Source organism: Coffea eugenioides, unplaced genomic scaffold (assembly GCF_003713205.1).
Source record: "Coffea eugenioides isolate CCC68of unplaced genomic scaffold, Ceug_1.0 ScVebR1_97;HRSCAF=451, whole genome shotgun sequence".
Classification (NCBI taxonomy): Eukaryota; Viridiplantae; Streptophyta; class Magnoliopsida; order Gentianales; family Rubiaceae; genus Coffea; species Coffea eugenioides.
In genome coordinates this window covers 243,006-266,466 of record NW_020864863.1, presented here as the reverse complement: position 1 = coordinate 266,466, position 23,461 = coordinate 243,006, and the positions used below count along the sequence as shown (strand labels likewise).

General features: G+C 40.7%; 1 protein-coding gene across 1 annotated transcript; it reads right to left on the bottom strand.

The window, feature by feature from the left end:
• Positions 1-8,667: 8,667 nt before the first annotated feature.
• LOC113759187 lies at positions 8,668-11,370 on the bottom strand. Its single transcript, XM_027301751.1, has 2 exons — positions 9,780-11,370; positions 8,668-9,485 (listed from the first exon to the last, which is right to left on the bottom strand). The coding sequence occupies exons 1-2, from the start codon at positions 11,368-11,370 to the stop codon at positions 8,668-8,670; spliced, it is 2,409 nt and encodes an 802-aa protein (XP_027157552.1).
• Between the last annotated feature and the right edge of the window lie 12,091 nt (positions 11,371-23,461).

Genomic DNA, 23,461 nt, shown 5'->3' with positions numbered 1-23,461 from the left:
GAGTGGTACCCCTCCTCTTGAGCCTTTGTTCGACCTTAATAGCCTTGTCTACAAGCTCATGTAACTCCATATAATGTTGAAGTTCCACTCGTTCAGCAATATCGGGCCTCAATCCGTTCAAGAATCTTGCCATGGTGGCTTCAGGATCCTCTTGTACATCCGCTCTAAGCATCAGGATCTCCATCTCCTTATGGTACTCATCCACGCTCCGGTTGCCTTGGACCAAGGTTTGTAATCGATGGTACAAATCCCTAGTATAATGTCCAGGTACAAAGCGGGTCCGCATCATGGCTCGAAGCTCGGGCCATGGAATGAGTTCAGGTAGCCCACTTCTCCTTCTAGACTTCTTGATTTGGTCCCACCAAACCACAGCATACTCAGTGAATTCCATGGTGGCCAATTGCACCTTTTGCACTTCGGTGTAGTTTTGGCAAGAAAAGACCATTTCGATCTTGGATAACCATTCGAGAAAGGCCTCGGGATCGGACCGTCCTTTGAACTCGGGGATTTGCATCTTGATTCCCTTGAATACATCGGTAGGTCCAGTCTGGTTCCTTTACCTTGGTCGAATTCGAGGTTCCTCATCATCATCATCATTATTGGAACCATCGGACGACTCCTTCACGTCCCTTCGCCTTCGCATGGACTTAGAGGTTTTTGGTGTTCCAGACGCTCGGAGTTGCAGCAACTCATCTTGAATGGGTTCTAGCATGCGTTGGACATACCTCTCCATTTGTTCCATCATCTGTTCAAAGTTTGTGGGATAGGATACTCCTTCGTTTCCACTAGACATGGAGTCTCAAGTGTACCTGCAAGGGTTAGTAGCAAAGGAAAAAAAAAGGAAAAGGGGAAAAAAATGAAATTTTTTTTTTTTGCTTCTTCTTTTTTTTTTTGTCACTTCACTCCCTAAGTGTATACTCTCACACTCGTATATGGTCACTCAGATCACTCTAATAGGCTCACCAAAATATTTTCTCACAGCCCCTTGCAAAACCTTGAAGAAAGTAGAGCTCCTCAAGTGCTCAAATTTAGCTTAAAAATCAAGTTCACGCTAGAATTTGAGGTTCGTAAGAGTGGAAATTTTCTGGAAAAACAAAATTGGGACACTAAGAATGGAGTGATAGAATATATTCAAGAATAAAAATCGAGAAAAGACTTGACACAAAAGCTACAAAAAAATGAAGAATGATGCTCAAACACCTAGTCGACAAGGAAGTTGGTTCCTTTTGCGTTGCTGGATTTTTGGATCGTTTACCAACCAAGGTCAACAAATGCTTGGCATTCGAATGGGAGAGAATGAAAGACGCAATAAATGACTCAAGACTGACCAGGACTCAATGAACAACTCAATGGGCAAATCCAGAAACGACTCAAGGCTGAAATGACTCAATGGACTTTGGCTTGCTGGAATTTTGTTTTGTTTTTTTGTGTTACGGCTGCCTTGGGCTTGGCTGATGATTTTATGGGGAATTGGTTCTGTGGGGAATGTGCAAGAATGGGTCGGTTAGCCCTTGATAGTAGTTGATATCTGCTCACAAGGTGTTGTAACCGAAAGCGGAAGCAAATGCTAGTGGGCGGTGGTTTTGTTAGGAAACTGGTTTGTTGTTTGTTGTGCAGAATAAGGTGTGGTTCAATTTGTTGTGCAGAGGTGTGGTTCAAGGTATGAATATGGGTAAGTGGGGGCTACAAATCAGGAAGCAATAAGAATGGAAACTCCTTTGGATTTAGAAATCAATCAGGATTGGAAGTCCTCAGCGGCTGTTTCTCTTTCCTTTTATTTTTGTTTCTTTTCTTTTCTAAATGTTCAGCCGACCATATTCCTCTTCCCAAGTGCTCTAGGATTGCACCATAACTAAGATACAAACGTTCCTCTGGCTGCTGGGTTTGTTTTTTTTTTTTTGGCGCAACAGCAACTTCAAATGAACACAGGCTTCGTTGGGCAGAATTTCCCAGGTCTGTCCGGGTTTAAGTGCGGCTTGTGTTGATGGGTTTTTTTTTTTTTTTTTTGACTCAGATTGGACTCAATCACGATAACAATAAGATAGCAAGCTGCTGAACAATTATCACGCACAAACAATGAGGAGACAATTCTGACAGATTTATCAATGCAAGTGCGGCAAGACAGAAATTCCTAATGTCTCAATATCTTATGTACGACGTGGGACACGACTATCAACACTGGTTGATTCTGTAATTTGTTGGACACAAACAGTGGAAACAAAGACAGCAAGACACGAGCAGATTGCGCACAAGACTCAATAGTAATTAACAATAAACAAGACACGGACAGGTTGCACAATTCCAAGGTCGCAGCTTCGCGACTTGGAAGAAGTCACCGACCAGGAAGCTCTTCTTTTTTTTTGTGTGTAACAACTGATGAGATACTCGCACAAACTAAGTCAAACTCGACACAATTAATTTCCAGAAATTCCAGGGGTTCAAACGACACCAAGACAGGACCAACAATGGTGACCAGAATTGAAAACGAGGGAAACTCGCGGCCAGGAACTCGCGGACAGACGCGACGTGCAACAACAAAATTTTTTTTTTTTTTGGAACAAACGAAACAGACACGAATTAAAACATGAAAAGAGGGATAAACGATGTTACCAACAAGCTAGCTCTGATGCCAGCTGATACGAATCTCGTTGGTGAGAAGATTCGCGACCCAAGATCGCTTGTTGGATTTGACGTCGGGTGCAAGAAATGGTGGCAGCGGAAACCCTACGACCCCTCTAATCCCCGTGACTACAAACTTGTTGATACTATCTCAACCCGTAATCAAACGAATTAGTGAACCTCAGGCAAGTGTAGAAGGTGCCACAATTCAAGTGCCATTCTTGAATTGATAAGCCGAACAAGAACACTAGAGTATAACTCTAAGTTGTTCAAGGTTTGCTCGAATGCTATGGAGAAAACTCTCTCAATAATTTTATCATAAAAGTGTCTCCCTCTATTGATGTAATATGGTGCCTTATTTAGGCTACAAGTGAAAAACCTAATCTAGTAAGAAAATGGACTAAGGGTGTAGTGGATATGGGCCCTAATAAGGGAGGCCTAACCCCCGACGGATTGGGCCTCACGTGGCTCTCCTTCCTAGGCAGCCCACTCTAGCAAATAGTAATGAGTAAATTAGCAATCCTACCCTTGGCGATTCTACGTGCAATATGCACTTAGCTAATTATTCAATCTAATCAACTAATGTGGAAATAACTAACTATGATGCTAAAACGGAAATTAGGGTTTGGAAAAAAAAACCCTAATCCTCAGGTGTCGCTTCAATGCTCATTATCGGACCGCGACCACCTTCACTTGAATGTATGAATCCTTCAAAGGACTTGTGTATGGCCTGAATAAGTACATTGAGTTGCTCACGAAGTTTCTTTGCGCGAGCCCGAGTAATGGGTCCACTTGGGGCGAGCACGTGATCCTCAGCTCCTCGATTACCCGAGCCATTGTTGGCCTGCCCACGTACAATGATGCTATCAGAGTTTCCATGGAGTTTGTCTTCTAGGAGCTAACTCTCTTTGGTCTCAATTCATGGAACCATGTCAACTCAAACATGTCCACACCATTGGAGGATTGATTCGAGCTCATCTTAAAAGAGGAATTCCAGATTTCACTTCTTGTTCTTTACCGATGGGTCACTCATCATTTTTGGCTTATTTTGAGCATGTTACTCGTCCAAAATCTTGTTGTTCCTATGTAGATTTTGATGAGAAGTGTAGAGAACCCGCACTAGATTCTCAAGTTAAATCAAGTGGTGGAAGGCACGTTGAAATGTCAAAGGGAGTTTTCACATTTAAATCTTGTTCTACACCTTCTTACCATTTAGCTAATGATGTCCCATTGCTTCTTTATCCAATTTTTGGTTTGAAACAAGTTGAAACTTATTTCATTTTTGTAGGTAGTAAAGCTGTCCGAAAATTTTCAGCTTTGACCAAAGAGTTGCAACCTGATTTCATGCTTGTTCCAGTTGCATGTTGCGAAGAATGGCCAAATTATACCACCTTGTACAACCCGATTCAGGATTTCTCTAGCTTCAATGAGCATAATTATGAAGATCCTTATCTTGTGCACGTGACTGGTAAGCTATTGCATAGTTTTATACCTATGACTACTCACTATGTGATTTATTGTGTAGGTAACATCATGACAGTCCATGCTCGAAGGCTAATTAGAGAGTTTTGCGTTGCAACCTGGAATTTTCACAAGCCTTATACACGTTCTTTCCTACCTTGGTGAATGTCCTTGTTTGAGAGCCCCTTGAAGCTGGCCAAACGGCATTTAACTTGGCTCGTGACCCTTCATTTCTTTCCAACGTGGTTGTCCTCTGAGTGTACCGTCGATTTGTGGCCAAATCTCTTTCAAGAGGAGGGGAATGATGCAAACATGAAGATCATCCTCCAAACTATTGAGTCAAATGAAGAGTGGCTGCAATCTGTTTCCCGTTCCGAGTGCTCCACCGTGTCAACATGTGAGACCCCGGTTAGTCCTTAACTATGTTATCATGTGAATGATTCGGTTTTAGGGTTTTTAAATGTGATTATGTTCTAAATATTCGAAAAACCCTAATTTAGGTTGTTATTAAAACCCTAACTGAGTAAATTTTTGGTTTTGAGCAAAACCCTAGTTTTCGTATTAATCATAAGTTTGTGTGGTAGTTAATCTTATGCATGTTGCTATATGTTTTCATATGAGTAAATGTCGGATTTGATGCATTTTACATGGGTTAGGAAGAATTAGAAAGTTAGAAAACCCTGAACTAGAAAATTCTTAGTATTATAAGTTAATAGAAGTCTTAAGTTGGGTTTAAAACCCTAATTTTGCCTATGACAAGAAATTTGTTATTTAATTGTTTTCATGAAGAATAAGGTATGAATAAATGTGGATGATTAAGTTAGTGAGGTGATTAGTAGAGAAACTAAGTAAGATTACTTAGTTTGGATTAGATTAAGTTTAGATCCTATGGAGTAAAATGTAAGAAGTTCAAATGTTTAAGGGCAAGAGTTGAACAAAATGCAAGTTGGAGTGTAGGGGCTAAGAGGCAATTGTGGAACTTTTATGTGATTGGGTGAGTGGGAAGTATCTCTTAGGGTTGATGACTAAGCTTATGACTAAGCATGCCTCTAGAATATACAAGAGAAACCAAGCTAATAAATAACAAACTAACAAAAGAAAAAGAGAGAGAGAGGGCCGAGAGGGAGAGGAAGAAAAAGAGAGAGAAAAGCTTTTGTTTCTTGCATTTTTTTTTTCATCAACCTTGAGTTTGGATCTTGGAGGAACAACTTGGAGCTTGAGTTTTGGAAGATCAACTTAAGAAACTTGCAACTAGAAGGTAAAATTGTCACTTGAAAACTTGGTAAAGTTAGGAATGATCTTTGATGGATTAAAATGATGTTTCATGAAGTTGTTTTAATGTATTGTTTCTTATGAGATACTTGTGAAGGAATTTCATGGTTTATTTTGTGGATTTATGGCTATCTAAATTTCGGTCAAGCCAAGGGAATTTAGGGCTTCTTGTTTTAAGCTTTGTTTAGTTAATTTGGTTAGTGATTAGACTTGATAATGGAACTTTTGGTGTGATTAATTCATTTGAATGGTGAATTCTTAATAAAATTAGGTTTGGTTATGAAACCCTAAGGTAAAGGGGAAATTAGTTTGGTTTAGTTAGAATTTAGAAGGTTAGGGTTTGATTGGTTAAGGTTTTGAAGTGAGTGAAAAACTAGTGAAATTAGAATCTAGATTGTGGTTAGTGTTTGGTAAATTTTATGGTAATTTGGGAAGCAAAATTTTGGACCATTAATAGGCCTTTTAGAAGCTGATATATGTATGATTATTTTCAATGAAGTTGGATAGAAAACTTGCATGAGAACCATAGAAACGGACCATGTGTTGCGGCGTACGAAACCGGTTAAACTGGAAAACAAGGCAGCTCAGAATCTGAACTTTGGCTACATTTTTCTTTGTGCTATGTACTGATTCAGGGTTTTCCCAAAACATAAAAGTTGTAGCTTCTGAAGTCTTTGTTGTGCCTACAAAATTTCAGGTCAAATGGATCTGTGTAGCCTGAGTTATGGCCAAAACCCTCGCTTCTCTTCTAAACTCTGAATTATGTTACGTTTCTTAATTTTGCTTCTGACCATGCTCAGTTCACATTGATAACATGTGAACTGGGTGTTGATCCCTTCATAAGAAATGTAGATCTTGGTTTTATTTTTGAAACAGTATAAAGTACGTCCAGATCCGAGCTCTGTAGCTCTAGTTATACCCAAAACAAGATCGGGTGTCAGAACTGCCTTTGAAATTGGACAGTTCTGACAGGAACTTTGGACCCATTTTTTCCTATTCTCTGTACTGATTCAGCTTTTGGTCAAAACACAAAAGTTATATCCTTATAAATAATCTTTCCAACGCCTCTGGAATTTCTTGATTCCGATCTCTGAGTCATGGGTTATAGTCATTCAAATAGGACCTGCTCGGTAACCTGAATTAAAATGGCTGGGACTGTCTTGTGCATTTTTGTCCTAGTTCCATTGAGATCTGACTTGAGATGTCTTCATGAAAGTTGTAGCCTTTCTTCTTAGTGATACGAATCTCGTTGGTGAGAGGATTCGCAATCCAAGATCACTTGTTGGATTTGACTTCGAACGCAAGAAACGGTGGCAGCGGAAACCCTACGACCCCTCTAATCCCCGTGACTACGAACTTGTTGATATTATCTCAACCCGTAATCAAACGAATTAGCGAACCTCAGGAAAGTATAGAAGGCGCCACAATTCAAGTGTGGTTCTTGAATTGATAAGCCAAACAAGAACACTAGAGTAAAACTCTAAGTTGTTCAAGGGTTGCTTGAAAGCTATGGAGAAAATTCTCACACAAGGTTTTTTGATAAAAGTTCCCTTTTGTGGGAGTAATGGGGTGCCTTATATAGGCTACAAGTAAACCCTAAACTAGTAAGGAAAAGGAACTAAAGGTGTGCTAATATGGGCCCTCGATGAGTCGGGCCTCGTGTGGGCTTTCCCTCCAAGGCAGCTCACCTTAACAAATAATGATGACTAAAAAGCAATCTTACCCTTGGCATTTCTATGTGCATTATGAACTTAGCCAATTATTCAATCTAATCAACTAATGTGGAATTAAATGACTATAATGTGAATCTCGCTAACTAGGGTTTGGTAAGACCCTAATACTCAGGTGTAGCTTCAATGCTCAATACCGGACCGCGATCACCTTCACTTGAGTGTATGAATCCTTCAAAGGACTTGTGTATGGCCTGAATAAGTACACTAAGTTGCTCACGAAGTCTCTTTGCTCGAGCTCTAGTAATGGATCAACGCGATCCTCAACCCCTTGATCACTCGAGCCATTGTAGACGTGGTCACGTACTATGATGCTATCATTCCCCTCCTCTTGAGAAGGATTTGCCCTCAAATCAAAAGCATCATCTGCATCAAAAGGGACTAAGTCAGAAACATTAAATGTAGCACTAACGCCATACTCACCAGGAAGATCAAGTTTGTAGGCGTTGTCATTGATGCGTTCCAACACTTGAAAGGGTCCATCACCCCGTGGTTGTAATTTGTTTCTCATTTGAACAGGAAAACGTTCCTTGCGCATGTGTAACCACACCCAATCTCCAGGTTCAAGAATCAACTTTTGGCGACCCTTGTTAGCTTGCTTGACATATTGAGCAGTTCTCCTCTCAATGTTGGCCCTGACTTTCTCATGCAGTTGCTTAACAAACTCTGCACGTTTCTTACCATCCAAATGTGCGCGCTCATTACTAGGTAATGGCACTAGATCAAGTGGTGTTAGTGGATTAAAACCATAAACACATTCAAATGGAGAGAAACCAGTAGTAGAATGGATAGCCCTATTATAAGCGAACTCAACAGGAGGTAAACACTCTTCCCATGATTTGAAGTTCTTTTTTATGATGGCACGCAACAAAGTACCTAATGTACGGTTCACCACCTCAGTTTGGCCATCAGTTTGGGGGTGACTAGCAGTAGAGAATAGCAATTTGGTGCCTAACTTAGACCAGAGTGTCTTCCAAAAGTAGCTTAGAAATTTAACATCTCTATCAGATACAATGGTCCTAGGAATGCCATGCAATCTCACAATCTCTTCAAAGAATAAGTTAGCAATATGAGATGTATCATCCGTTTTATGACAAGCAATGAAGTGTGCCATTTTAGAGAACCTATCCACTACCACATAAATGGAGTCATGGCCATACTTGGATCTAGGCAAACCAAGCATAAAATCCATAGAAATATCTACCCATGGTGCACTAGAAATAGGTAATGGGGTGTAAAGGCCATATGGGTGTACCTTGGATTTAGCTTTCTTACAAGCTAAGCACCGATCCACCACCCGTGCAACATCTCTCCTCATGTGCGGCCAATAGAAGTGTTCCTGCAGCATGGCAAGAGTCTTATCAACCCCAAAGTGTCCCATAAGTCCACCTGAGTGGGATTCCCTTACCAAGAGTTCTCGGAGTGATCCATGTGGGATGCAAAGCCGATTGGCACAAAACAAGTAACCATCGGAAATGAAAGAACTTACCTTGCCCAGTGTGTTTGCAAGAAGTGTAAAGCTCACCGAAGTCACTATCTTGGGTATAGAGCTCTTTAATCAGTTCAAACCCTAGCAACTTAGCATCTAAGGAGGTGAGTAGAGAGTACCTTCGGGAGAGTGCATCCCAACCACATTAGACTTACCAGCCTTGTATTTAATCACGTACGGAAAGGACTCCACGAATGCAATCCACCTTGCATGCTTCTTGCTCAAGGTGTGCTGGGCCTTAAGGTACTTAAGGAACTCATGATCGGTATGTATCACGAACTCCTTAGGTCTTAAATAGTGCTGCCACACTTGTAGTGCTCGAATGAGGGCGTACAATTCTTTATCATAAGTTGAGTAGTTCAATGCAGCCCCATTGAGTTTCTCACTAAAGTAGGCAATAGGCCTTCCACCTTGGTTCAACACAGCTCCAACTCCAATACCTGAAGCATCACAATCAATTTCAAATGTCTTAGAAAAGTCAGGTAAAGCAAGTACAGGTACGTGTGTGAGTTGGTGCTTTAAAGCACGGAAAGCCTGTTCTTGAGATTCTCCCCAATGGAAGTTCTCATTCTTTTTTATCAACTCGGTCAGGGGGGCAGCAATGGTGCTAAAGTCCCTCACGAATCTCCTATAGAAACCCGCAAGGCCAAGGAAGCTTCGAACATCGCCCACAGACCTTGGTGTTGGCCACTCTTGAATAGCTTTCACCTTTTGATTATCCACCTTCATTCCCTGCGCACTTATAACAAACCCTAGAAACACAAGCTCATTAGTGCAAAAATTACACTTCTTGAGATTGGCATAGAGCTTCTCTCTTCGAAGTACATCCATAACAGCCCTAATATGCTCTAGGTGTTCATCATAAGATTTGCTATAAATTAGGATATCGTCAAAATAAACTACCACAAATTTCCCTAAGAATGGACGCAGATCATGGTTCATTAACCTCATGAAGGTACTAGGTGCATTAGTCAGCCCAAAAGGCATCACTAACCACTCATACAATCCATACTTAGTTTTGAAGGCAGTTTTCCATTCATCCCCCTCCTTAATCCTAATTTGATGGTACCCACTTTTGAGATCAATTTTGGTAAAGAACACAGCCCCATGTAACTCATCAAGCATGTCATCTAAGCGAGGTATAGGGTGGCGATACTTTACCGTGATGGCATTTACGGCTCTACAATCGGTACACATTCTCCACGTACCATCTTTCTTGGGCACCAGAATGACTGGAACAGCTAGTGTGACTTTCTTACTGTTGTACAAGAAACTATACTTATTAGTCACACCATCAAAAGTCACCTGTCTGTCAAACTGCCAAGGCCTACCTAGTATAATGTGACTAGCCTGCATAGGAACTACATCACATAATACTTCATCAGAATATTTATGGATTTGGAAGGATATAAGAACCTGCTTGGTTACTCGAACCTCCCTAGAGTTGTTGAGCCATTGGAGTTTGTAGGGTCGCGGGTGATCCCTTGTAGGCAACTTCAAGTTGTCCACCATGAGTGAACTAGCTACATTTGTGCAGCTCCCACTATCAATAATCACACTACAAAGTGCTTGGTTGATGAAGCACCTGGTGTAGAAGATGTTCTCCCGTTGAAGCTCGTCCTCCTTAACACGTGCAATTAATGCTCTCCTTGCAACCAATGCAGTCCCAAAATGACCCTCGGGTGCACTAAACTCCTCTTCATTTGGTGATTCCCCATCACTACCTCCGTCAAGAGGAAGTATGCCTTCGTACTCGGCTTCGTCCTCACTCACGATCTCACCATTTTGCATCATAATCATAGTCTTTTGATTGGGACATTGACTAGCAATATGGCCTCTACCTTGGCATTTGAAGCATCGAGTATCACGAGCTCTAGTTTGTACCCCAGGCTCCTCAAATTTTGGAGTAGAAGAGGGCGGCTTACTAATACTAGTGTTGCCCACCTTACCTCCCTCGAATCTCGGCTTTGGTGTAGGAGCATTTGGTGAAGGCCGAGAATCATTCCTTGGTTGGAATGGGCGGTTGGTAGAGTAGGTGGTATTGCCGAAATTCGATCGAGTGGTACCCCTCCTCTTGAGTCTTTGCTCGACCTTAATAGCCTTGTCTACAAGCTCATGCAACTCCATATAATGTTGAAGTTCCACTCGTTCAGCAATATCGGGTCGTAACCCGCTCAAGAATCTCGCCATGGTGGCTTCAGGATCCTCCTGTACATCCGCTCTAAGCATCAGGATCTCCATCTCCTTGTGGTACTCATCCACACTCCGGTTGCCCTGGACTAAGGTTTGTAACCGGTGGTATAAATCCCTAGTGTAATGTCCAGGTACAAAGCGGGTGCGCATCATGGCTCGAAGCTCGGGCCATGGAATGAGCTCAGGTAGCCCATTTCTCCTTCTAGACTTCTTGATTTGGTCCCACCAAACCACAGCGTACTCAGTGAATTCCATGGTGGCCAATTGCACCTTTTGCACCTCGGTGTAGTTTTGGCAAGAAAAGACCATTTCGATCTTGGATAACCATTCGAGAAAGGCCTCGGGATCGGACCGTCCTTTGAACTCAGGGATTTGCATCTTGATTCCCTTGAATACATCGGTAGGTCCAGTCTGGTTCCTTTGCCTTGGTCGAATTCGAGGTTCCTCATCATCATCATCATTATTGGAACCATCGGACGACTCCTCCACGTCCCTTCGCCTTCGCATGGACTTAGAGGTTTTTGGTGTTCCAGACGCTCGGAGTTGCAGCAACTCATCTTGAATGGGTTCTAGCATGCGTTGGAAACGCCTCTCCATTTGCTCCATCATCTGTTCAAAGTTCATGGGACGGGATACTCCTTCGTTTCCACTAGACATGGAGTCTCAAGTGTACCTGCAAGGGTTAATAGCAAAGAAAAGTAAATAGGGGAAAAAGTAACTTTTTTTTTTGTCTCACTTCACTCCCTGAGTGTATACTCTCACGCTCGTATGTGGTCACTCAGATCACTCTAATGAGCTCACCAAAATTTTCTCACAGCCCCTTGCAAAACCTTGAAGAAAGTAGAGCTCCTCAAGTGCTCAAATTTAGCTTAAAAATCAAGTTCACGCTAGAATTTGAGGTTCGTAAGAGTGGAAATTTTCTGGAAAAACAAAATTAGGACACTAAGAATGGAGTGGTAGAATATATTCAAGAACAAAAATTAGAAAAAGAATTGACACAGAAGCTACAAAAAATTAAGAATGACACTCAAGAGCTGAATTTTGGCGTCCTAGAAGGACTCCTACCCGACAACCCAAAATTCTGGAATTCGTTGAGCTGGTATTTCTCAGATGTTTGGTCAAAAACTCGGGGTGTTTTGGAGTTTGAACGGTGCTCAATGGAGGTGGTTATCACCCCTAGCAGATTGGTCACGTCGGTTTTGCACTTGTGGTTGCAACCGAATTTGGGAACAAGGGGATAATAGGTGGCGACTGGCTTTTAGGAAACAAAGGTTTAGGAAAGTGGTTCGGGCTGATGTGGAGAGATAGTCCCAAGTGTTCAGAATTTGGAGTTGCAACAACTTTGGAACTTGGAGTTTGAAACCGACTTGGAGTTTGATCAAAGTAGGCAACCTGGAATACCTTGTAGAGCCAATTGCCGTTTTCTCTCTTTCTTTTCTTTTTCTTCTCCTTTTTTTTTTCTTTTTTGTTTCTTTCTTTTTGGCTCAATCAAGTTCTTCAAGATGTAATTCCAGTACCAATAACCCCTTGTATTCGGATCCAAGTCCACGTTTCACAAACAAGTTCGAAGGTCCCTCCAAGTTTCAGGAATTCCGCGATTTTGTAACCAAGAGTTACCAAAACAAATTTGGTGGACTCAAGATCTTCAAGAATTTTTGATCAAAAAGCCCAAGAACTTTCCAAACTAGATTTGGTATCCAAGATTTGCAATGAACAAATATTCAAGGAACAAATGCAAAACAGGTTCGTCAGCCCTCCAAAGAAATTCCAACAACGACAAGAATTACCAAGTCAGGTTTTGGTTTGATCCAAGGACCTCACGATCTCAACCAAGAAGCTCAGGGATTTTTCCAAATATGTTACGATTTTCAAGTTTTACAAAAAGCAACACAAGAATGCAAGGAACAAAGGCCACACAGATTCGGCAGCCCCCAAAGAGAAAATTCCAGCAATGGTTCAAACAGCAATAAGGTACGCACACCCCCACCCTTTTTTTTTATTTCTAGGCAGGACACAGCTGACCAATACCAAGACACTATAATATAGACACAAATCACGAAGAACTCAGGCTGGAAGGTTCGGACAGCAACAAAACAACACAATAGATTTGCGACACGGATCACGCAGACACGATGCACCAACCTAGAAATTGCGGACAGCAACGGGAAAAACAAGGAAAACGGATTAGCTACCGACCCCTTTTTTTTTTTTGACTCAGGTTTGGGACATAATCACAAAAGCAATAGACACAAAAAACTGAGCAATGGACACGCACAACAATCAGGGGACAATTCGGACAGACTTGCCAAAGCAAGTGCCGCACGGACCGAACTCCTATGACTCGATGTTACTAGCACCATTTGATTCTTCAATTCGCTGGTCCCAAGCGGTGGAGAAAATAAAGCGGTGGAGAAAACAATCAGCAAGACACGACTAGATTTATTCACACGAGACTCAGCAGTAATTGGCAATAACAAGGCACAGATTGCACAAGGTTCAACGGACACAGCAATACGGAAGCGACAATAAGAACACTAGCGGTGTGGGTTTGTTTCTTTTTTTTTTATTATTTTAACGACTGCTGGAATCCACACCACCAAACCAAACACAACACACTTGATTTATGCACTTTAGTAGTGGTTTGTGTAATAATGTGGTGCAACCTTCTATTACAGACGGTGGCGAGTTAGACGGAGCCGGTGGGGCCTACTAGCTATCACACGTGAAGTGATTTTCGCCCTTGTGCTATCTTTGTGTTTTGTGTAAGTATTCAAGCCATTTTTTGTGTATAACTTACTTATGTGCTTTGGTATGGATAAGCAGGTACTTAGGCGAGGGTGTACTTGATCACACTCGACCTAAACCCTAATTTGCACCTGTGCTTCTTTATGAGATGTGTATATATGAATTATTTTGGTGTTGAACCCCTTGAACTTGTAGTTCGGGGTGACTTTTGTGGGGCCCGATCTCAAGACCTAGACGGACTATTCGAGCCGGCCAGGGTTTGGTCGAATCCAGTCCAACCTAGTTTTAAGGTCACCAAGTTTTGTGGTTCTGTGGACCAAGTTTGTGAATCAAGTTCAATTTCGTTTCATTTGCTCGAGCCATTTTGTGAGGTGATTGGCCAGTGAGGGTGATAAGGTGTTAAGTGGGAGTACAAGTGGAGTTCTACGGACCCTTGTCGGTGGTCGACGGAGTGTCGACAGGAGGTCACACAAGGCACATGACGTGGCTTTGGAGCCAACCTGTATCCTTAACTTGTGTTGTTACTTTTATATTTTCGATTTGACATCTTTGTGACGTAATTGTTCGTCTTAATGTGAAATTTATGTTTTTACCCCTATTTACTTACTAAGCATATAGCTTACCCCTTTCCATTTGTTTTCCTTAATAGGGGCCGATGCGGGGAACTTTTGGCACTATCACTAGTATAGTTAGACTTGGTTTGTAATAGCCGGACAACTAAGATGTTTCTTCTTGTTTTAGTGACCTGTATAAGGACCCCTCTTTGCGTCTACTTTATATTTTTGGTTATTAGCATAGGATAATGTAGTATTCTGGATGACTCCTTTTGAGGATGTAAATAGAAATCTTTTGGGGTTGTATATATTGTGAATAATACTCTTTTGGTTTATCTAGTTTTTATTGCTTCGTGTTTTTGAGTCCTGGCGCGAGCTAGGCAGGCGTCCCGCCGATACCCTCGGGTTCGCCCTTGGGAGAAGTGGGGGCGTCACACAACAACAATGCTTACAAATTGGAATTACTTGGGGAGTGCAATGTTAGCACAACTTTCAATGCCGCGGACTTGAGCCCATTCCGTGACAAGGAGGGTCTAGATTTGAGGACAAATCCTTCCCAAGTGGAAGGGACTAATGTATGCACGGATTTGAGGCCAAATGATGAACAAGGGGTCCATAGGAACATTGAAGGCTTGGAAGGTGATAATCAAGTTGTCTACATGATGATTCAAGCCCATGAAGAGTCGAGTGGCCACACTTGTGGAGATGGCCGACTAGGCCTTTAGCTTTTAGCGTTAAGTACCGTTATTGGTGTTAGTTGAAGGTGTAATCTCAGCCCACTTGAAGCCCAAGGGTGGCCGACCCCTTCCTCCTTGTTTAGTCTTTAGGGTTTCTTAGTCCTTAGCCTATAAGAAGGCTCACTTTGTACGGATTAAGGGTTAGACACTTTTGATAATAAAATTCTGTTTGTGTTTCTCTTCAATTATTGAGAGATTCGAATCCTTTACTTGCTTTGGGAAGGGTTCGTGAGCAATCTCGTGATTGTCCTTGATTGTTCATCCGACCTATCCACTTGAGTATTCACCTCGTTTGGAGTTGTCGTTCTACCACCTTCAATCAAGTCGTGTCGTCTGTCTTGGTTTTGGGATCCGTAAACCAAACGTTGGACAACCTCGCTAGATCCTTGGGCAAACGTGCTACGTGTCTCGAAACGCGTTGATCGAGAAGCATATCACAAGTTGATGGTCTACTAGGTAAGGGTTGGGTAAAGGAAAGTTTGAGTCCTTGCGTTGTGCCTGTAATACTTGTCCCCAAAAAGGATGGTACTTGGCGTATGTGAACTGACTGTAGAGCTGTTAATGCTATCACTGTTAAATACCGTCATTCCATTCCTAGATTAGATGATATGCTTGATGAACTTGATGGTGCTGTCATTTTTACTAAAATTGATTTGAGAAGTGGCTATCATCAAATTAGGATGAAAGAGGGAGATGAGTGGAAAACAGCCTTTAAAACAAAACATGGACTTTATGAGTGGTTGGTCATGCCCTTCAGGTTGACTAATACCCCTAGTACTTTCATGAGATTGATGAACCATGTTTTGAGACAGTTCATTGGGAAATTTGTTATTGTTTACTTTGATGACATTTTGATTTACAGTCGCAACATGCATGAACACATGGAGCATCTGAGATTGGTACTTGATACACTTTGAAAGGCGTGCTTCTATGCTAACCTTAAGAAGTGCACTTTTTGTACTAATGAACTTGTGTTTTTAGGCTATGTTGTGAGTTCACAGGGCATCAAAGTAGATGAATCCAAGATAGAGGCCATCAAGCAATGGCCAACACCAAAATTCGTCCCTGAGGTGCGCAGCTTCCATGGATTGACGGGCTTCTACCGATGTTTTGTTAAAGACTTCAACACTATTGCTGCCCCACTGACCGCCGTGACAAAGAAAAATGACAAATTCCATTGGGGATAAGCCCAAGAACAAGCCTTCCTTACTCTTAAGGACAAACTCACACATGCACCTGTTTTAGCATTACCTAATTTTAACAAGACTTTTGAGATTGAATGTGATGCTTCTGGTGTAGGGATTGGATCTGTTCTCATGCAAGACAAGAGGCCTTGTGCATACTTTAGTGAGAAACTAGGAGGTGCTGCATTGAACTACCCCACGTATGACAAGGAGTTGTACGCACTTGTGAGAGCCTTGGAGACATGGCAACACTACCTCCGTCCACGGGAGTTCGTGATACACACTGACCACGAATCATTGAAGTTTCTCAAGGGGCAACCAAAATTGAGCAAGAGACATGCCAAATGGGTAAGTTTCATTGATACTTTCTCCTATCTCATTAAGTATAAAACTAGCAAGACGAATGTGGTAGCTGATGCACTATCTCGTAGACATTCTTTGCTTGTTTTCCTTGATGCTAAGTTGCTCGGTTTTGAAATGATCAAAGAACTTTATGCACATGATCTTGATTTTGGTGAAATGTATGCATCCTGTACTAGGAGTCCGCATGGAAAATACTTTTTGCATGATGGATTTTTATTCTATGTGGACAAGTTGCGTGTGCTTAACTCGTCTATTCGAGATCTTTTGGTTCAAGAGGCACATAGTGGTGGTCTCATGGGACATTTTGGCAATGTTAAGACTTTAACAATGTTGCAAGAACACTTTTACTAGTCTCATATGCGTAGGGATGTTGAACGCATGGTTGGTAGGTGTGCCACTTGCCACAAAGCCAAGTCTAAAACAAATCCATATGACTTGTATACCCCATTGCCCATTCCACACTATCCTTGGATAGATTTGTCTATAGACTTTGTCTTGGGGTTACCTAGATCATCAAGGGGTAATGACTCCATCTATGTGGTAGTTGATAGATTCTCTAAGATAGCTCATTTTATCCCTTGTCACAAAACTGATGATGCATCTCATATTGCTAGCTTGTTCTTTAAAGAAATTGTACGTTTGCATGGTATGCCTCAAACCATTATTAGTGATAGAGACGTGAAATTTTTGAGTTACTTTTGGAAGACTTTGTGGTCTAAACTTGACACTAAACTATTATTTTCGACCACAAGTCATCCCCAAAGCAATGGACAAACTGAGGTAGTCAATCGCACACTTGGTACTTTACTCAGGGCTTCGATTAAGAAAAATCTCAAATCTTGGGAAGAGTGTTTGCCCCATGTTGAATTTGCTTATAATCGAACTATTCGTAGTGCAACGTACTACTCCCCATTTGAGGTTGTTTGTGGCTTTAACCCCCTGACCCCCCTTGATTTGGCACCCTTACTTTCCTCTGAGCACACAAGCTTAGATAGGAAAAAGAAACCTGATTTTGTGCGCAGGTTACATGAAGCTGTTTGAGCCAACATTGAGAAGCGTACTCAGCAATACATCCAGCAAGCTAACAAGCATCGTCGTAAGATGATTTTCGAACCTGGAGATTGGGTTTGGCTGCACTTGAGGAAAGAAAGGTTTCCCAAGCAACGCCAAAGCAAGTTGTCCCTAAGGGGTGATGGATCTTTTTGAGTGCTTCAACGAATCAATGACAATGCATACAAGTTGGAGCTACCTGGGGAGTACAACATGAGCTCGACTTTTAATGTCGCGGACTTGAGCCCATTTCTTGACGAGAAGGATCCAGATTTGAGGATAAATCCTTCTCAAATGGAGGGGACTGATGTGTGCATGGACTCAAGCGCTTCAAAGAATCACTTCATGTGACAGCCCCACCTCTCCCTAGGGCGAACCCTAGAGTATCAGCGGACTGCCTGCCCAGCTCTCGCCATGACTTAGTCGTTCAAAGAACTAATATCATCAATAAAACGGATAGAACATCTTCCAAAACAGGGAATTAAAACCCTAATTAAAACATAATCACTATTTCGACGTTCCAACTTAGTATATGCATCATCACCTGTCAGCTTACTACTCCACGCTCAAAATTACATAACATAAGTCATACTTGAAAATTTAAGCTTACAAGTCTGCTTAAACAAAAGTTACAACCTTAAAACGCAAGTACGAGCAAAAGAAAGCTAGAAAGCTCTTGATCAAGTCTCTTCCCGATCTGCTAAGGAAAACAAAGGGAGTGGGGTGAGCTAACGCCCAGTGAGGTTCCAAATAAACAAGTAAACACATAGCCATACAAGGAAACAAAATAACCAAATAAACACCGTACAATAAAATAACAGTTTAATCACAGTTCAATTCAAGGATACAGGTGGCTTCCAAAAGCCAAATCCACTTGAGCTTGATCATTACCGGTTCCGTTGACACTCCGTCAACGTTTGCATTCACAGGATATAAAGTCCGTAGAACACCGCATTCACCAGTCTCCGTCCACCAGTCAACCCCCCACCGGGCCTGCACTCCATAAACAGTAGTTTGGTAATACTCGAGTATACCGATTTCCAGTGTACAGTAAACAGTCCTCAAGGTTTATCGGCCTTCTCGACCAAGCCCTTGCTGGCTCGATACGACCGACTCACCTATGAGGTTGGGTACCCAAACAGTAACAGTAGTTGATGAAATGTCATCCAAGCAACTTAAGCACAGTCATGTATAGCAATATCTCATTTCATGTTAACTTGTTCAGTAAGTGGAGCCTCAGTGGAAAACAAGGAAGGTCGAGTGCAATAAAGTACACACTCGCTTCGATTTTAAATAAAACAGTGTTTGGCTCAAACAATAGCAAATCAACGATTCCAAGTATGCAAGTATTCCACATAACAAGTAGCAGGTAGTGGAACACTCACCTGTCAAGCAAAAGTAGCAATCGGCATCAAACGTCTCAGTTACGATCACCTTCGTTGTCCAAACATAGGTCAACGAGCGAAACCATCAACAATTGGATTCGTTCCTTACTAAAGTATAGGTTCATTAAGAGACCAAGTGAGTAGCCTAACCTACTTAATCTATCATGCAAATGAGATCCAAACCATGGAAAAGTTGATAAGAAAACAAGTTTGGTATGTACATGAAAGTTCGGCAAAAGAAGAGTTTCACCGAAGCTCAAAGGTTTCATTACGGTTAAACTGTCTCGCCCGACCAGCCTCGGGAAAACGGTCATTGCTCATTGGGGAAAAATCAGAATTAGGTTCTGTTGGTGGCATTGGAAACTAGGTTCACAAGGGTATATTTGTCTAGAATAAACCATTTCCAAAATTCCAACGTAAGTGGTTCAAAATTAAGAAACCAAAAGAAATTTCTGGACTGTCTCGGGTGAACAGTACCGCACGGACTGCCAACTTTCAAGACTCGCCACGAATCGCTCGGGTCAAACAAGAAAATGAGCTTGGTACCATTTTAAAGCTCTAAGAATCTATTTTCAAATGCTACAAACGGTACTCAAATCCGATCACGGAGTAAAACGTTATGACCTTCACAAGACTGCTGGTCAGCAACTTTCTGGACCTAGTCCAGTTTTGCTCCTTGGCTTATTACTCAAAACTTATGCAATCAAATTGGCTAATTTTTTGTAGAAAACCTCCGCAAACATAACCCAACATATCTCAGTCACATTTGTAGCCAAAATATGCATGAAAATGTCAAGGAAAAACAGGGAAGTAGTTATGGGAAATTTCGGCCAGCCCTCTTCAAAAATTTCTAACTTTCATCCTTCTTGATATTTTAACTCCTTGCACATAACAAGTGTTAGATCTAACCAAATAGGGGTTTAGATCATATTAATACCTCATAAACACACACGAACAAGGGTTAGACATTTCATCAAACACTTGGTATGCACACTAATAAACTTATCCAGTACTTGTCAAATTCCAACCAAACAACTTGTATTTCATCATTTAAGCTTAAAGTAGATGATATAACATCATAAACCTTAATTCTAAAGATTACATACCTTACTTACAAGTTGATTGGGTCACCAAACAAACCACCAAATGGAAGCTTTAAGCTTGAGATAACCTCAAAGATTGAAGGAAATTTCTCACAAACTCTAGCTCTTTCTCCTTTGGATTTTTGTTCTTGGTTTGCTAGGGTTCAAAGCAAGTATAAGGAGCTTACTCTCTCTCCCTTTTCTATGCTAAGAAAGTCGGCCAAGCTTAGGAAATAAAAGAACCAAATTTGGTTTTTAAAATGTCTTCTAATCTTTAGTCAAACAAGCCCATGGCTCGGGTTTTGCCACATGGCTCTTTTCTTAACCAAACCTTGCTTAATCTTTGACTAATGGTCTTCTTACCTTTCCAAATCCACCAATAATTGTCTAACATCTCTAATCACTTACATAAAGTCTCTACCACTGAAACAAGAACACTTGGACAATTACAAGTGGTGAATTATTTACAACCTAGCTCAAGGCAATATTCTACTTCAAGTAAAATGAATTGAAATGAAATGCATGGAAATTATTATAACAACTAGAAAATAATTTGTAAGGGCAGATATTAAATAGGCTAAATCTTATATTAAGGCATGTAAATAAGAAAATTGTGTTTTAAAGTGAGGGTCAATATAAGGGATTTGTTGTAACACATTGTAAAATATAATGCTAGGGCATATAAAAGGTGGTTTAAATCTTGGTGCAAGGCATGTAGTTTTGGGAAATTGTATAAAAAGAAAATAAGGGTTCTCACACTCTCTCCCCCTTAAAGAATTTCACCCTCGAAATTCTCAGCTTGATTACTGAGTAGTTCAAAATATTTTCAGTGAATATCCTTTTTAACTCTCTCGAGTCCTGTGAGCGCATGCTTTAGTAAGACCAGCAATACAAAGCCATATTATGTAGGAATTGAAGCTCCAAATCTTTATTTAGAACATGTATCAATTTATAAGTTTCATATTTGTATAACCTATCGAAATATAATACTAGCTTGTTCCCATCGAAGAATAATCCTTTTGTCCTTACTAATCAATGTTGCAAAAGTCTTTTAGAGCAGAAAAGTATCACTTATAGCCAAACGTTTAGAGAAAGTAGAAAAGACGTTCAAAATGCAAAGTTGTAAACTGTCCGACCTAAGGTGATTTGAAGAACTCATTTTCCTTTCATTTAAGTCTCGATTCCACTCATAAACCAACCTCAAAATAGTTTACCAACTCCAATCCTAAAGTTGGGAATGTAAGTAGGAATAATCCTAGGAAAAATAGAAATTTTCTAGTTTTGCGTGATCTCATTTGAAAATCTTATCTCGAGATTCTTATGTCCAAAACTTACTGTCCTAAACTTAAAAACTTTATACCGTCGGAATATGGATTCAAATTGTTACAACTTTTTAGAAGGTACCATTGTAAGATCCAATCCACGAGTCGGTCAAATTCCAACCTAAAGTTGCTGCTTCACCCAGTAACAGACAGAACAGGTATACAGTTTCAGTCAACTTTGAAAAATCGTAGATATTCATGTGAATTGAGAACAATACTGATACTCTGAACCTAGTTTCAAACATAATAAATGAAACTCAATTTTGACTTTTCTATATCAAGATATAACAAATTCCGTAAAACTTTCCAAGGTTCCCTGCGGGAAAATTTTCAGCGGCACATCCTTTGTGTTTACTAACTTTTCTTAGCCCATTCAAGGCTTCATTCTTCCCATGAAATAGCTTCAACTCAAGCATATAAATATCAAGCCCACAACTCACTACATCAAGCATATAACTATCACCTATTCAGGTTAGAAAAAGAACCCTAAGCTTAAATTCCTAATCACAAGCTGGTAGTTTCTTTAGGCAAGTCAAACTAGCATATAAAAGCTAGATATTTCACATAGCAAGGCTACCAAACCATGGCCAACACTTAAGTGTCATGTGTGGATAGAAAAGTACCATAAAGCTGAAAATTTCACAACACAACTTCAACCATGATATTTTCTCATAAAACAACCGAAATGGACACCCTAACCCTCCAGTTTGCATATATTTTAAAGTAAAGGAAAGTTTGTTGCTGAAGTTACCCTGTAACCTTAAGAAAGATGAAAACTTAGAGCCTCTTCCTCCAAAATCACACCACCAACACCTAGAAGTCCACCTTAGTTATCATTTCTATAGAGTAGTTTGCAAATTAGTTGGTTGAAACTCAAGATTCAAGTACAAATTTGAAAGAGAGTTGAAGGTCTCTCTTTGGGTTTTCTTCTCCATTTGTTCGGCTAAGCAAGATGAAAGATGAAAACAATTTGGTCAACTTTTTGATTTTGTCAAGGTGAAGAATGTGACACAAACTTTAATTTTGATAAAAGAAGAGTTAAAACTTGGCTACTATTCTTGCTAGCTCTCAAACCCATACACTATACATTAAGTTTATTCCTTTGGAACGACAAACGAAAATCTTCACCTAACTTAAAGACTAAGTTATAGCAATAGACTCATGGGCAAGGATCCAATACTGCCCAACCACTCACTAATGGCTAACTGGACAAGGGATGTCTTGAGATGCTATTCGACTAGGCAAATGCACTAATTTAAACTTATTGCATACCCCTTCTGGAATCCCTTCATATTTCCTTTTCAAGTCTACGCTCTGGTGCAGTAGTTCAATTTCTCCAAGTATTCTTGTGCCCATCGTCATCCCCAGTGCTCAGTTAATCTCTTTTAGAACAATACTTCCCTTCGAATAATCTCTATTTTCTTGTGCAGATCAGTCAAATTTGTCATCTCGTTGATCCACTTAACTTGATGATAACTTGCCAGGCAAATCAAAGGAGCAGAATAAGTAACTAATTATAATTGGACATTCTAACCATATAACTTTTAAATTCATTCATTTCCAATCCAACCACGAGAGCTAAGCGTAGCTATTCTCAGATGAGATAGACAAGAAAGTAGGGTACATTTAGAGCAATATCTCGAAACACTATGCCACTTATTCTTATCCGGAGATTTTAACACAATGAGTATCCTTACCACTTATGTACATAATGAAATCCTAGAGCGTACTTTGTACGTTGAAAGTTCCACATCCTATCTCAAGCCCTTGCATACAGGTATAGAACCCAAATTCTTTTCTCAAATCCCCATGTATAATTCCAAAACTCAAGTCCATACTTAGACATTAGTGGATAGGTGCCAAGGAAGTATAGGAAAGAATATCACAAGAGAGGTAGAAATATCCATATAGTTACAATCAAACCGCCTCACATTCGAAATAAACACTTATCAAGTCTTCACAGTCGCAGGAGAAGGAAATAGGTCTTCAGTGCAAATTTCTCAACGTACACTACAGTCTAGCTACCGTCTATAGAAACGCTAACAGACTATTTCTAGATTAGTCCATGATAACTTCCGAGATATATCCCCTCAATCAGTTCAACAACTAGGTCAAGTGTCAGAATCTTCCGCGCTTTGACTTTTGCCATTGAAACTTATCTCAAGTACCATCAAGATACAGACTCTTATTCTAGTGCTCTCCACTTTTTGGTACTCAAGTACAAGAATCCACAATAAGGTAATTCACAACTCGAGCCGGCCGGTCCCAAGAGTAA